The following is a 16,222-nucleotide window of genomic DNA, read 5'->3' on the forward strand; positions in this document are numbered from 1 at the left end:
CAATAGTTTATACAAGTAAAATACATAAATTATCTGAGAGTATGTTGGTTAGGCCCTATGGAGAGGACGGCTGATGACAAAATCCTTAAGCGAGTAATGAAAGCCAGATTGTTTTCCACCACAAGGAAAGGCCAACCCAAGAGCCAGGTGCCTGGACAGTGTGTTGATTATTTTAGCAAGATGGAAATCTAAGGATGGAAGGGGGAAAAAAACAGAGAACAGAGATACACAGAGACAAATTTTTGAGGTGTCCGATGACTATCAAGAGCTGTAGTGCCAAAGAAGAAGAAGAAATGTGTAATTGCTGATGTAAACTGTTGTAATGAAATGCCAATGCTGACATTTTGTTATGGACAGCAAATCTACAGGTTTGTGAGACATATAAGGCCTAGGGCATAGTGTTAATGTCCCATGCATCATGACTGTAATGGCAGTTGACATGATCTAGAAAGCAAACAGTTTTAAGAGAATGGCATGTTTGTTATGTAAATAACTGAAATAATACCTGTACAGCAGACAAATATGTGTTAAAGCTTGTATTTACTGTGGAATGGCATTTTTAGGGGATCAGATCATGAACTATACACTAATGAAGTAAAACTATTGCCCACCACAATATTTCTTGCCAACTGATGGCGTTGTGGGCACATGATGCTGTAAGGAAAGTGTATAAACATTGAAGATATGAATGAGGAATCGTTCAAGTGACGATACAGGTCACAAGTGGTGAAATCCACTGTCATAAGCAACTCTGACAAAGGGCAGATTCTTACAGCCTGGCACCTGGGAATGAGTATCTCAGAATCAGTGAAGCTGGTCAGCTGTTTCCATTCTACTGTCTTGAGCATCTGTGGAAAATGGTAGAAATATGGTGAAACCACAAATAAGTGGCAAGGTGTTATATGTCCATCCATGTGGATGTCGGAGGCTTGCCCACTCTGTAAAGCAGGGTAGCAGACGATCTGTGGCAGATCTGACAATAGAGTTCAGGCACAAGCATTCCAGAGTGCACCGTTCAGTGCATACTGTTGAACATGGTGACTTGCGACAGACAATGCCTGTGTGTTCCCATGTTGACCCAATGACTTGATCAGTTATGATTGAAGTGGACACAGGAATAGCAAGATTCGACCACAGATAAATGTGAACATGTCATCTAGCAGGATGAATCGTGTTTGTTGTTGCACCATGTCAGTGTTTGTGTCTATATGAACAGCCACTTGAAACATATTCCACACCAAAGACACAGTTGATGGGGACAGTACTATGCTGTGGCGGACATTCACCTGGGATTCCATGGAATCTGTGATAGTAATCAAAGGCACCATGACAACAGTGGATTATGTGAACGTTAATGTGGACCACCTGCATCCTTTCATGCTTGATGTCTTCCCTAATGGTGATAGCATTTTCCAGGAGGATAACTGTCAGTGTCACAAGGCCAGAATTGTGCTACAGTCATTTGAGGCCTATGATAGTAAACGTACCTTCAGGTCTTGCTCATCAAATTTGCGTAATCAGCACAAACTCTAAAAGAAAATTTAATCATCCTGTGTTCGTATTACATTTGTTGCTTGAAATAGTGTTTCTTCCCAAGTAGAAATAAATCTCTACTGATCCAATGTTTCAGTAGTTGTTGTCACCAATGTGATTTAAAATAATGAAATGGTAAAGAGTTTAATGTCCTGTGGTGTTATAATTCTCTTTAGGTTTAGTTTTGAAAGGAATTGGCTGCTGTCCATTGTTATTCCACTCTAGGAGTGATGGCTGTTGTTTTCAAAGGTGCTTCATGCAGACTAATTAGTTTTTTAATCCTAGTCGGTTTAAGTATTTCATGCCTGAAAATGTGCTGAAATGCATAAATATACTCTACTTAAAAGTAATTATTCATGGCTACTGTCCAGTTGTCACTTGGTTAATACTTGGGTGGTTACATAATTAGGCAGAATCTAGAAGCTAATTTTGTAGTAGTACATCCTGGATGGCACATTCCACTGTTGTGCTTGGGACATTCTTACACCTTGGAATTAAATTTAATCCTTTCTTAATATTTGTAGTGTTAAACTGAAGTCTGTATTACTTCTAGATCTGTCAATGACTCAATATCCAAGGCAAAATGCTGCATCCTCCCTAACAATAAGTCTTCAAACCATTCATAAATTATGTCTGATATTCAGTATGATCATAGTTTTGTTAATAAGTGTTGATATGTTACGGAGTCACACTTTCCAGAAGACAAGAAGTGCTGCATGTGCATGATGGCCTTGGTCCATGGCTTTCAGGATGTCCTGTTAGAAGAATACAAGATCAGTTTCACATGAAACCTGTTTACGAAATCAAAGCAACCATTCTGTTCAGTGTGCCTCATTATGTTTAACATATGTACTAAGCTTCTCCAATAGATGGAGGCCAACAATGTTGGATAGTACGAGGGCTGTCCAGAAAGTAAGTTACGATTGATCGCGAAATGAAAATCACAGTGAAAATCAGAAATGTTTCATTTGCAACAGTTAGCTACACCTTTCAGGTACTTCTCTACGTAGTCGCCGTTCTGACTCAGACATTCGTTGTAGCGTTGTACCAACTTTCCAATACCCTCATCATAGAAGGCAGCCGCCAGTGCTTTCCGCCAATTCTCTACGCTGGTCTAAAGCTCGTTTTCTGTGCCAAAATGTTGTCTTCATAGCCAGCGGTTCGTTTGAGCAGAGATGAAACTCAGTGGGAGACAATTTCGGGCTGTATTGTGGGTAACCAAACATTTCCAATTGAAACAATGCAGGAACATCTTTATTGCCCCTGCAGAATGAGGCTGAGAATTGTCTTGAAGAAGAAACCGCACGACAGTTACGTAATGTTGGTTGCATAGCTTCAGGGGAAAATTCTCACCAGGCCCTCGTACTTGGCGGGAGACACTATTTTGTATAACATCTTTACGCGCTCACTAAGAGCTCAGGAATGAAAAGAGCGACATAATTGTACCTAGAGTCATACTAGAGACACTGCCCAACACATCTTTGCAAAGCTTTATCGGATTCTCATAGTCGTTTCCATTTCCCGATCAATCGTAACTTACTTTCTGGACAGCCCTCGTAGTTTTGTGTGTCATTTTAGCTACACTTCTTGTAGATGTGTGTGACCTATGCTTTCATCCAAGTAGTAGGTTCAGTTTTTTGTTCAAGTACCTGTGATATATTATTGTTAAGAGAGGGACAAATTCTGCATAGAGTCTGATAGTAATTTCATCATGCCAAGGGACCTCGTTCAGTTATAGTAATTTCAGCTGTTTTTCAATGTAACTGACACTAATATCTACATCACTCCTCTTTGTAGTGGAACCAGAATTAAATTGGGGCAACACTCCTTGATCTTCCTTTGTAAAGAAACATTTGAAAATTCATTTCTGTTTCTGTTTTGTCACTTTCAGTTTCAGATCCTGTATCATACATGAGTTCTGCACACTAACACTTTTAATATATTCCTCGCTTTTCTTTTGGAGTTGTAACAAGTCTTTTGATAACATTCTGCTACCATAGTCATTGAAGGCTTTACACATTGCTGTTTTGATATCCATACTCTTTCCATTTATCATCTCTGTACGTTGAGCTCTATGTTTTGTTTTACACATAATATGTAGTAGTTGTGTTTCTTCCTAAGTTTATTTACGGAAACTATACTGTAGTGGCTGTCTTCTGTCTTGATCTTTTACATTGTCATCATCATCATCTACAATGATGACTTCAGTCTTAAGACACATTTGATATAGTTCTCCATGACAGTCTGTGCTGTGAAACCCTATTCATCTCTAATAACTATCACAATCTTCATCTGTTTAAACCTGCTTGCTGCCGCGCATGGAAATTCTTACACCTTCAGGCCGTGGTCTCCTCCTACAATTTTTATCCTCCACACTTCCTTCCATGACCAATTTACAATTCCTTGGTGCCGCAGGATGTGTCATGTCAACCAATCCCTTCTTTTAGTCAAGATGTGCCATCAGTTTCTTTCTTTCCCAATTTGATTCAGTACTTCTTAATTTTTTTACTCACTCTTCCCTTCTAATCTTCAGCATTCTTCTATAGCACCCATTTCAGAAGCTTTTACTCTTTTCTTGTCTGAACTACTTGTTGCTCACATTTCATTTCCATAAAAGACTACACTCCAGACAAATACCTTCAGAAAAGACTTCCTCAAACTTAAATTTATAGTAGATGTTAACAAATTCCTCTTTTCCAGAAATGCTTTTCTTGCTATTGTCACTCTTTCACTTTGTATCCTCTCTCCTTCAACCATCACCAGGTATTTTGCTTCCCAAATAGCAAAACTCATGTACTACTTTTAGCATCTCAGTTCCTACTCTTATTCCACAGTATCAACTGATTTAATTCGACTACATTCCATTACTCTTGTATCACTTTTGTTGATGTTCATCTCAAAATATCTTTTCAAAACACTATGCATTCCGTTCAACTGCTCTCACAAATCATTTTCTGTCTGTAACAGAATCAATGTACTACTTTAAGCATCTCAGTTCCTACTCTTATTCCCACAGTATCAACTGATTTAATTCGACTACATTCCATTACTCTTGTATCACTTTTGTTGATGTTCATCTCAAAACATCTTTTCAAAACACTATGCATTCCGTTCAACTGCTCTCACAAATCATTTTCTGTCTGTAACAGAATCACGTCATCAGCAAACCTTAAAGTTTTTTATTTCCTCTCTGTGAACTTCAGTTCCCTTTCTAAATTTCTCTTTGCTTTCCTTTGCTGCTTGCCCAGTCAACAGATTGAATAACATCAGGGAGAGGTTACAACCTTGTCACACTCCTTTCTCCACTACAGCTTTACTTTCTTGCTGTTCTACTTTTATAACTGCAGTCTGGTTTCTGTACAAATTGTAAATAACTGTTCACTCCCTGTACTTCATCCTTGCTACTTTCAAAATTTTTCAAGGAGTATAGTCCAGTCAGCATTGCCAAAAGCTTTCTCTGAATCTACAAATGCTAGAAACATTGGTTTGGCTTTCTACAACTTATCTTCTAAGACAAATTATACGGTCAATACTGCTTCATCTGTTGCTATATTTCTCTGGAACCAAAACTGATGTTCCCGTATGTTAGCTTTTATCACCTATTACATTCTTCTGTAAATAATCCTTGTCAGTATTTTGTCACCAGGGCTTATTAAACTGATGTTTCAGTAGTATTCACACCTATCTTCTTTGGATCTGGAATTACTGTAGTCTTCCTGAAGTCTGAGGGTATTTTCCCTATCTCGTAAGTCTTGCACATCAAGTGAAATTATTTTGTCATTGTTGCTCAGAGGACCTTAGTAGTTCTGAGGGATTGTCATCTACACCAGAAACCATGTTTCACGTATGTCTTCCAGTTCTAAGTCATATTCTCCTTGCAGTATCTTCATCTACTTCTTCTTCTCTAACATTGTCCTTTAGTTGATCTCCATCATGTAGACCCTCTGTATATTCAATCCACCTTTCAGCTTTCCCTTCTTTGTCTGATACTGACTTGCTAGCTTAGCTCTTGACATTCATATAGCTGCTTGTCTTTTTCTCCAAATATCTCTTTGATTTTCCTGTAGGCTACATTTATCTTTAGCCCAGTTATGCATGCCTCTACAGCCACACATTTGCCCTCTAGACATTCCTGCAGAGCCGTTTTGCACTTTCTGTTAATCTCATGTTGTAGTTGTCTGTATTTCCTTTCGCATGCTTAATTTTCTGAATTTTTATATTTTCTTTTTTCACAAATTAAATTCAATATCGTCAGAAATTTTGAATAGGACTTGTCTCTTTAACTTAATCATCTGTTACATTCCACATTTCATCTCTCAAAGCTACCCATTCATCTTCTGCTGTATTCCTTTCCCTTGCTTTAGCCCAAAATGGTGAAATGCTCCCTCTGAAATTCTCAGCATCCTCTGGTTTCTTTAATTTATCCAGATTCTGTCTTCCTTAATTTCCTACATTTTTGTTATTTCTTCAACTTTAATTTGGCAACCAATGGATTACTGTCAGAGGCCATATCTGTTACTGGAAATGTCTAACAGTTTAAAATTTGGTCTCCAATCCATAGCCTTACCGTTAAACAATCTATGTGATATCTTCCAGTGTCCCCAATTGTCACCCACATATACAGCCTTCTTTCATACTACTTAAACCATATGTTAGCAATGATTATATTATCCTCTGTGCAAAATATTACCAGGCAGGTTCTACAATCAAATTCCACCTCCTCACCGTAATTAAATTTTCCTCCCCCCTAATTATTTCAATAATTTCATTTATCTAATCACACATTCTTTCAGTTTTTTCATCATCTGTGCGACTGGTTGGTATATGAACTGTATTGATGTGGTGGTTGTTGACTTCATATCTGTCTTGGCTACAATAATGTGTTCACTATGCTGTTCACAGTATTTTACGTGCATTCCTATTTTTTAATTCATTATTCAACCTACTCCTGCATTATTCCTATTTGATTTAATGGTGGAATCCTGTACTAACATGATCAGAAGTCCTGTTCTTCCTGCTACCACACTTCACTTCTACTTCTCTTTAATTACTTGACCTACCTATTTGATTAAGGGATCAAACATTACACCACCCTCCCCTCCCAATCTTTAGAACGCCAGTTTTGTTTTTCCTAATGATGACATATTCCTGGTTATCCCCATCTGTAGATCTGAATGGGGGATTATTTTACCTCTGGAATATTTTACTGAAGAGGAAGCCAACATCAATAAGCCATATATTCAAGCTGCAGGCCCTTATGGAGATGTATAACAGCTGTAGCTTGCCCTTGCTTTTAGCAGGTTCCAGTGCAGTAAGGCCACATAGGCTCTTTTTACAAGACCAGATCAGTCAATCATCCGGACTGTTGTCTCTGCAACTGCTGAAAAGGCAGTTGCCCCTCATGAGGAACCATTGGTTAGTCTGGTCTCTCCATAGATATATCTCATTTGTGGTTGAACATATGGCGATGTTATCTGCATCATTGAGAAAAACACGCCACCCCACCTGAGCAAGATCCATGGTTTTGGAGGGGAATCTATTGTAGTAGGCATGTATTTGTCAAATGCGTGGTCAACTGTTTGTCTAAACTGGAGCTGTAGTTCCTGTTCATGTGCGCCTGTCCAGAGCAAAATTTGTAGAGTTCCTCTTTGAGATGTAATACTGGTGTCTCTTTATGTAGTTACTAAATATATATAGAGCAGATGTTGAGTCGCAGGCAGGCGCAACAAAAAAACTGCTAAACATGTGAGGTTTTGGCCAAAAGGCCTCATTCTAAAGTAGACAACACACACATTCACACAAGCACAACTCACACATGACCACTGTATCTGGCCACTGAGGTCTCGGTGGCTAGAGAGAGTAGTCGAATGTGGATGCGTGCGTGCGCGCGCGCGTGTGTGTGTGTGTGTGTGTGTGTGTGTGTGTGTGATTTGTTTGCTTTAGAAGAAGGCCATTTGGACAAAAACTCATTTGTTTAACAGTTTTTTTTAAACATCTCCTCTAAGCAGTGGTTAGCAATCTATTCTTTTCATAATTTTTTCATTATTCCGTCATGGATTTTCCATTGTTTGATTTAATTAACATGTACATCTTTCTACTAGTTTTATTTGTCATTTGTACTTTGCCAGTCATATGGCTGTGGCTACATCGTGATCAGTGATAATTGTTTCAGTATGAGCATCCTCAAAGAGGTCAAATCTATTTGTTGCCATTAGGTCTAATATTTCTCTGTGATGAGTGGAATTTCAAACTATCCATTTAAAATAGTTTTCAGAGAAAACATTGAGTATTGTTTGTATGTCTTTTTGTGCCCACCACGAACAAAACTGTAATCATAGCAATTCACTGTTGGATAATTAGAGGCTACTCCGATTATGATGGTGTGTTAAGGAAACATCCCCCACCCCCTCCTTAGCTTTTATATTCAAAGCAGTCTCTTTTTATCTTTTGCTGCCTCGTATCATTATATTTTTACTGGATTGCGTTGAATTTCATTCTGTTTGTCTGAATTATGATTTATGAAATGAATTGATAGTTGTATGTGGAATTCCTTTCCAGTGAAATTTTTGGTTCCAGACTCTCTCTCTTACAATTAGGTAATGCAGTTGTTTTTTTGCCAGCTATATCCTTGGCTATGTTTGTACTTCAGCGTATGACTGACATTCTTTACCTCGTTTTCTATTCATATTGTACAACTGTTTTCATAAGAAAATTGTATTTCATACTTTCAGTCTTCATCACTTGTTACATAGCAGAAAGGTATCTCAAACCTAGGACCTGTGATTTGGGGTTTAATTTGGAACACTTAAAGAAATATATTCTAAAAATGTTCTCGGCAGCTGCTTTATAATTATGTAATTAATTTTTAATGAGAAAGTATCTTTAACCTCATGTTGTTGAAACCAAACAATTCTGTATAATTGTGATAAGTACTAATATGTTTTCTTTAACTCCCAGGAATGGGCAGCCAAACAATCATCTCTGAAGGAGGAAGAAATAGAAATAACATTCAGTTACTGGGATGGCTCAGGTCATAGGAGAACAGTACGGATGAAAAAAGGTTTGACATTTTGTTACAGTTGCTACAGTGTATAAGAAATGTATCAAGAACATTGATTTAGTGAACAATGTGAGATAAAACTATTAAATGTGGTGAATTATATTATTACAGTTTGCTATAGTTCTTATCTCAAGTCTGATTAAAAGACTTGTTATTGCCCAAGTTCATAACAATACCTGCAACTGTTCAACTGATACACTCAAATTACTGACAAAAATGTTGAAACACATTATTGAAGCTAAGTTAATCTCACACATAATGACATTCCCTAATAGAAGAAATATTTATATGAACAGATCTGTCAGAGATTCTGATTGCAAAATTGTCAGTGTATGCAAAGAGAAAAATTGTATTTTAGTCACTAACAGTACTTAGCAAGCAACAACAATAACAACAGCAATAATAATAATGTGGAGAGCATAAAATATAAGTAATGTAAAAGAGTCAATACAGTTAAACAATCAAAATGAGACTGGAAAGAAAGAGACTTGAATAAAGATTTAATGAAACAGAATATGAGAAATAAATAATGTAGCAGAAGGGACCTTGAGTTAGCTGCATAAATATGTAATACTATCTTTCCAATTGGAATACTGAATACAGAAATCATTAAAAATCAAGAAAATAGTGTTTTTTGCAGATAAGACTTTCATAAGTTGAAGGAGTCAGAGGTTGTTGAGAGTTTCAGAGGGCGCTGTACATGCTGAAGGGAATGAGACAGGGTTGTAGACTATCCCTAGTGTTGTTCAATATGTACACTGCGAATGACAGAGTGATTATGTCAGTGACAGCAAAGGACTTGGAATAGCAGATTAACAGGATGGATAGGATATTGAAAAGAGATTATTAGATATACATCAATAAAAGTAATACAAGGATAACGGAATGTAGTTGAATTAAATCAGACAAAAACTTAGGGATTTAGTTTAGAAAACAAGATACTACAAGTAGTAGATGAGTTTTGTTATTTGGACAGCAAAATAATTGATGATAATTGAAGTAAAGAGGGTATCAAATGCAGACTGACAATAGCAAGAAAAACATTTCTTTAAAAGAGGAATTTGTTAACATCTAATATCAGTGTAAGTGTTAGAAATCTTTTTCTGGGGATATTTGTGTGGACTGTAGCCTTGTATGGAAGTGAAATCTGAATAATAAGCAGTTCTGGTAGGGGGATAGTACTAGCTCTTGAAATGCGGTGCTGTAGAAGAAAGCTGAAGATTAGATGGGATAGATCAAATAAAAAATGAAGAGGTAGTAAACTGAATTGGGGAAAAAAGAAATTAATGGCATATCTTGACCAAAAGAAGGGATTGGTTGATGGGACACATTCTGAGGCATCAAGGAATTGTAAATTTGGTCATAAAAAGAAGCGTAAGGGGTAAAAATTGTAAGAGACCAAGGCCTGAATGCAGTAATTGTAAGCAAGTTCATGTAGATATAGGTTGTGGTACTTATGCAGAGATGAAGGGGCTTTCACACAATGGACTAGCATGGAGAACTGCATCAAACCAGTCTTTGGGCTGAAGACGACAACAACAAAAACTGACATCAAATTATATGTACTCCCTTGCAGGGGTTATGTTAGACATACAATGTGGACTACTTTAAAAAAACTAAAAGCATTCTTCTGGTGATCTTAAAACCAAGGAACAGTGTTTGCATAGTTGGCAAATCCTTAACTAATGTTTAATGAAATGTGCAGCACACAATATCACAAGGCTTCCACAAGGAATTGAAGGCTATTAGTAACAAACCAAAGGTTTTAAACCAAGGCTGATAGCTTTTCTCCAAACAAATACTTTCTTTTTCCCAGGGATACTTCAGGCCTATGTAACAATAGTGTGAAAAGAAAAGTTGCTACTGACCGTATAATGGAGATTGAGTCGCAGACAGCCACAACAAAAAGACTGTCACAAATATAGCTTTCGGCCAGTAAGGCCTTCGTCAAAATTAGACAACAAACATACGCATACACACATTCGCAAACGCAACTCACACATGACTGTAGTCTCAGGCAACTGAGACCACAGTTGCACAAGACTGCGGTCATGTGTATATGAGTTGGGTTTGCATGAGTATGTATGTATGTGTTTGTCGTCTAATTTTGATGAAGGTCGTACTGGCCGAAAGCTATATTTGTGAAGCCTTTATGTTGTGCCTATCTGCGACTCAGCACCTCTGCTATATGGTGGGTAGCAACTTTCCTTTTCACCATGTTGTTACATTCCATCCTGGATTTTCCATTGTTTGATTCAGGCCTGTGTAATTGATTTTTGTTACTCACTAAAATGAATTGAAAAGTAGGCAGCACTGTTCATTTCTTTTCTGCCATACTCCATGTCAAAGATGTTTTTCATGCCATGATTGGGGGAACAGTGCACTTAATCTAATTCAAAGGATTACTTACATAATACAGCCATCCTAATTTTGGTTTTCCATGATTTTACCAAAATATTCCAGGCAAATATCAGGATGGTGTTTCCTGATAAGCTGTGGCTAACGACTGCCTCTTTCCTTGCCCGATATGAAGAGGATTTCATAATTCTATCCTTTATTGTACTACTTTGTTATCTTTTAATAAGTTATGAATCTGTTATGACATTGTATCACTGGCTGGGAGCTCTAATTTTATAGAGACACTGCTCACAACAAACTTTAAAACTTTTATTACTGAAGGGTTGCTGGTAAAGTTCTTGTGAAGAAGTTATGGTCCCTATCCATACTGAATGTTTTCCTTGATTTTTAATTGGTGTACTGCGACATTTTGGCTGTTTAGCTATTCTGAAGTGAAATGTTTGACCTGTTAACTATGTATATTTTGGGTTACAGTTATATAATTTCATGGGCAGCTTATAGTTGGCCGGGCTTGAGAGCTGCAGCCATCATATTTTAGTCTTTCAGTAGCACACAGATAAGCCATTTACTATTGTGAAGGAGTGCTGAACTGTGTGCAGTGCAGTGATTTGGCTGTTTGTTACTGTCTGTACTGAACCAAATATGACGGCTACAGCCCTCTAGCCCAGCCAGCTACGGCTACCCATGAAATTTTGATTGTAACCCAAAACAGATATACTTAACAAGGTTAAACATTTTGCCTGAGATTGGCTACACAGCCAAAACATCAAAGTACGCCAAATAAAATAGAAATAAAAAACAGTAAATGTATTTCTTTCAAAAACGTTATCATTTTACAACCAAATTTTTTCCCCAGTTTGTCTGATTTTCTCACCAGTTGAGAGTGTCAACAGTCTTAGGCTAAAGACCTGAATTCATGCCAGATAAATTCACAGCTTAGCATTTCTCTTTCATATTTTCTTCAGTGAGGTATCTTATGGTTACAGAACCTCGTGCACTGTCTCTTGCTATCAGTCTCACATACCTAAGTGTGACTGCTTGGTATTTAGTCATTTAATGGTGTTTCTTGTGTAACCCAATGTGTAAATGGAAACATACAAATTAAACCTCAACTAGTCTAAGATTTTCTGTCACTTATCATACCTTTTATATCTGTGCCCTGAGTTTTATGCTATTTCTGACCTCTTTTCTTTTGCTTGTATACCAGGATTGCTATGCCTCCTGCTCTTTCCTGGATTTACTACAGTGTCTTGTCAGTATAGTTGCCATCAATAGCAACCAGTATTACATTACATTGTGTGCTCTGTGATCAAGTATAGGCACAGCAGCTGACTTCAGTCCTCTGTAACTAGCATATATAAATGCTGCAAGCTGTTGTGCGGTGCATGGTATAGAGCGAATTATATCAGTATTAGCCCTTTACTATACCATTTGCATTTGAAGTGGGTGAAAAATGACATACTGTATGCCCCATAAATTCTCTTATCTTACAGGAGGTCTGTCCAATCTGTCATGCTGAAACCTGTCCAGAAATTATTTATACAGGAAGAGCGCGCGCACACACACACACACACACACACACACACACACACACACACACACACACACACACTGTCAAAAATTTAGATGCTAAGACTCACTGCAAGCATTTATAAACAATGTTGAAAACTGCCAAATTTGTAGCTTGCTAGGTGGTTGGAGGGATGTACACCCTTGCCATAGCTGCAACAGTGTATACGCAACACAGTGGGTGCATAGCTCTGGTTGTGGCACAATGTAAACAGGTAATGTGGCACAATGTGATCATAATTTTATTTCAGTTTCCCTGACAGTGTCTCTGGCACTGTTGTTCACAGCTACTGTTTTCTGGAATTTGTAATTCACTTGATATCCATAATAATCAGCAGTTGCCTTTGCAGGTCGATAAGTGTTGTCAATGGAGATAAAATTGAATTAATTTCCCATCTGATTTCTTCATATATGCTAGCTAATAGCATTTGCTTTGCGTACATTCCAGACTTTCACAGTAATGTGGAATCCAAGTAATGTTTTCAATCTTGCAGAGATTAAATATGAAGCGTGTGGTATGCAGTTGAAATCATCTACTTCTACGGAAGACCTAGTTACTTATTAGTTGATTTCTTGGACAGTCATTCAAATTATGTGTTAATATTTTGTTAGAAATTATGGAAACATTAGAAGAAACAGTAAATAACAAATGATTTAGTGAATTGTGGTTTGAACAATGAATGTTATGGTGATTAATGTCCAAAACAAAATCTCAGTGCCTCTCTAGTCTGCAGAAAATATAGGTGTTAATAACTTCCAGTGACACAGAAAATTCTGTAAATTTTTTGGTTAATGAAGGAGGGAGAGAACACTTAAAGTCAAGCAGTGCCCAAAGCCAGTTTCGTTTTGTAAAACTTGAAAGTGAATTGTATAAAAGGCACAAAGCATTACTTGGCATACAAAATATACACCAAAATGGAGCTCTCAGAATTGTTGAAGAAAAATTACTTGAAAAATTTAGAACTGCTTCTGAGAATGTACGCACTGTTACCCAGAGCGATCTACATGAGTGGGCCCTGTGAAATGCAAGTGAGATTAACATTACTGATTTGCAGGTTTCTTTGACCTAGTTAAACAGATTCAGGAAATTATATGGAAAATGAAGTTGCAAAATTACGAAGTTTACTTCAAGTAAATGTGTACAGATGTCTTTAATAGGTAATTCTGTTGAGAAATTTGTAGTTTACATAAAGACAAAGCTTCTTGTTACCCCCTAAAATACTGTGTATAAAGCCAAGAACTGTGCAAGAACTACATGCAAACTGCACTTTGTCTCAAGTGAAAGAAAGACGAAGTGGTTTGCGCACTCATATACAACAGTGTCAGTGATAAGTATCAGTGGGTTACTTTTTCTGCAGCTTTATGAGTCTCTTCAGGAATGTCGAGGGAAATTTTAAAAAATGACTGTTTGGTTTCAAAAATGCAGAAAAATGGAAGAGGATAATTTTCTGCATTACATCCAGAACTACTACTTGCCAGTTACAACAAATAATTTGTTGGACTCTTGGCCTGGACGTAACATGACACCTGTCTTAAGAAGGTACAAAAAGATTCACCTACTTGATAATGAAATTTTTTAACACTTTAAAGAATTTTTTAGAAAATTATTGGACAGTATAATTTCTGATAGTTCTTTGCTATTTTAGGTTTATCAGCAGAATGGTGTTGTTAAACTTCAGTCATTTGTGATTTGTGAATTTGCATCAACAGGTTTTATGAATTTGCTAAGTTATGCCTAACATGCAGTGCAATATGCAGAACAATCCCACTTCTGTCTAAATAAAACTAATAATTACTGTGATGTACCTAAATGCATTAATGTTTCTTTTGTGAGGTGTGCCTGCTGTAAAGAAAGTGTTTGTTTTCATCATCCAGTACACATTTCCCATTTTTGATGACTTCTGGAAATAATCAAGGAACTATCTCATTGTTAGTAAAATATACCGTATTCAAAAATTATCATAAGAGATTGCTACAGATATTGTTATGAAATATTTCCTAACAACATATTAAAGTCCTGATTGATGGAAGTACACTGCCTTGATTTTCTTTCCTCTGCTAGTCACTTTTGTAACAATTACGTCTGCAATAGTTTAGATGTCAATATGAACTGCAAGTTATTTAAAAAATTAATGATTTGAGACATTTGAGAGATTTTGCTTAAAATTCACATGTGTGCACTTTGAAATTTGAGTTACATGACATTACATTCTCCTCAAGGCTCCGAATAGCGTACCAGGCAGGAGGGGCTGCATGAACCACTGTTATAAATGGTTCTTCATGTTGCAAAAATGAGTAACTTTAATGTTTTTTAAAAAATGATACTTGAAGTGCCCTTAGCAGCTAAAATTTTGACAGTGCATTTCTTTCAGTATATTCTTCTTGTATGAAAAATTTAAGGTTAGGTAATGACGTATCAGATAGGACCATTATCTTGTTACGATACGATACAATATGGTATAGTAGTTATTGCAATGCCTGTGTTATTTGATTACAATGCAAAGTTCCTTTGGACATGTATGCATGTTCAGAGGAACATGCACTGCGGCGACTACCTGTACTGTGTTATACATAATGGATGTACAAGTACAGGTTGTAGAAGTATGTTTGATGGCATATGGAAGTTTGGTCTGACTGTGAGTCATGCACAGATAGCCAAATGGTAAGGCGGCTGCTTGCAATAAGCAGGAAATGCAGGTTCGAGTCCCAGTCCGGCACAAATTTTCATTGTCTTCATTCCATCCTACAGCTAGTGGTTGCCCTTATTTGCAATTGTGAATACATTTAATGTATTTTATAATGCAGTGCCTGTTCCTTTAAACATGCATGCATGTCCAAAGAAACTTTGCATCATAATCAGAATAACACAGGCACTGCAATACCATATTTTTCTGCCGATACCAGGCAAGCAACTTTAAAGTACAACGTCTGGCCTGTACGGGAATATACATGATGGAAAAGTACAGGTTGTAGACGCATGTTTGATGACATAAGGAAGTTTGGTCTTGCTGTGAGTCATTCACGGATAGCCAAATGGTAAGGCGACTGCTCATGATAAGCAGGAAATTCAGGTTTGAGTACCGGACCGGCACAAATTTTCATTGTTGTCATTCCATTGTACAGCTGGTGCTTGCTCTTATTAGCAGTTGTGAATACGTTTAATGTATTCCCTTGTTATTCTCATGATCCTTACATGATATATGTGACAAATATAATAGAATTATTGTACAGTATAGCTCAAATGCCAGTTGTGTAAATTTTCAGAACATAATTTTACAACAACATCACTTTTGACCAAATGATTTGCATTTAAATTCTCTAGGCACCCCCCTTACACTTTCATTTAAGGTTACCAACCTATTAACAATTATAGCAGCATGTGTCAATTATTTTGTCATCTGGTAGGCCCACATGGTAATAATGGTGCAGCGCTATAGTGTAGGCTGCACTAGCATATTGCACATGCTGTCCTTAAAAGTTACACTACATATTCCCAAAATCCTTTCAACAAATAAGTTTCCATTCACCTTCCTAACACTGATTTCATGTGCTGATTGAATTTCATATAAAAATTCTAAATATGTATGCTATTTCTTATCAGCATTCAGCAAAAATATTGATACAAATCAGATACATAATTAGCAATTGCTTCTGTGATAAAACTTTATTTTTTAAATTATTGGTTCGTTTTGAGTAGTTATC

The 16,222-nt window shown here is 36.9% G+C and overlaps 1 protein-coding gene across 3 annotated transcripts in view; it reads left to right on the forward strand.

The window, feature by feature from the left end:
- LOC126259165 (protein FAM50 homolog) overlaps window positions 1-16,222 on the forward strand; it is a 135,851-nt gene that overhangs the window by 84,757 nt on the left and 34,872 nt on the right. For all 3 annotated transcript variants that reach the window (XR_007546476.1, XM_049955724.1, XM_049955723.1), the window contains exon 5: window positions 8,491-8,593. Coding sequence is in view for 2 of the 3 variants with exons in the window: in XM_049955724.1 (XP_049811681.1) it covers window positions 8,491-8,593 (103 nt within the window). In the remaining variant the exon portion in view is untranslated. The remainder of the gene's footprint in view (window positions 1-8,490; window positions 8,594-16,222) is intronic.

Source organism: Schistocerca nitens, chromosome 5 (genome assembly GCF_023898315.1).
Source record: "Schistocerca nitens isolate TAMUIC-IGC-003100 chromosome 5, iqSchNite1.1, whole genome shotgun sequence".
NCBI lineage: Eukaryota > Metazoa > Arthropoda > Insecta > Orthoptera > Acrididae > Schistocerca > Schistocerca nitens.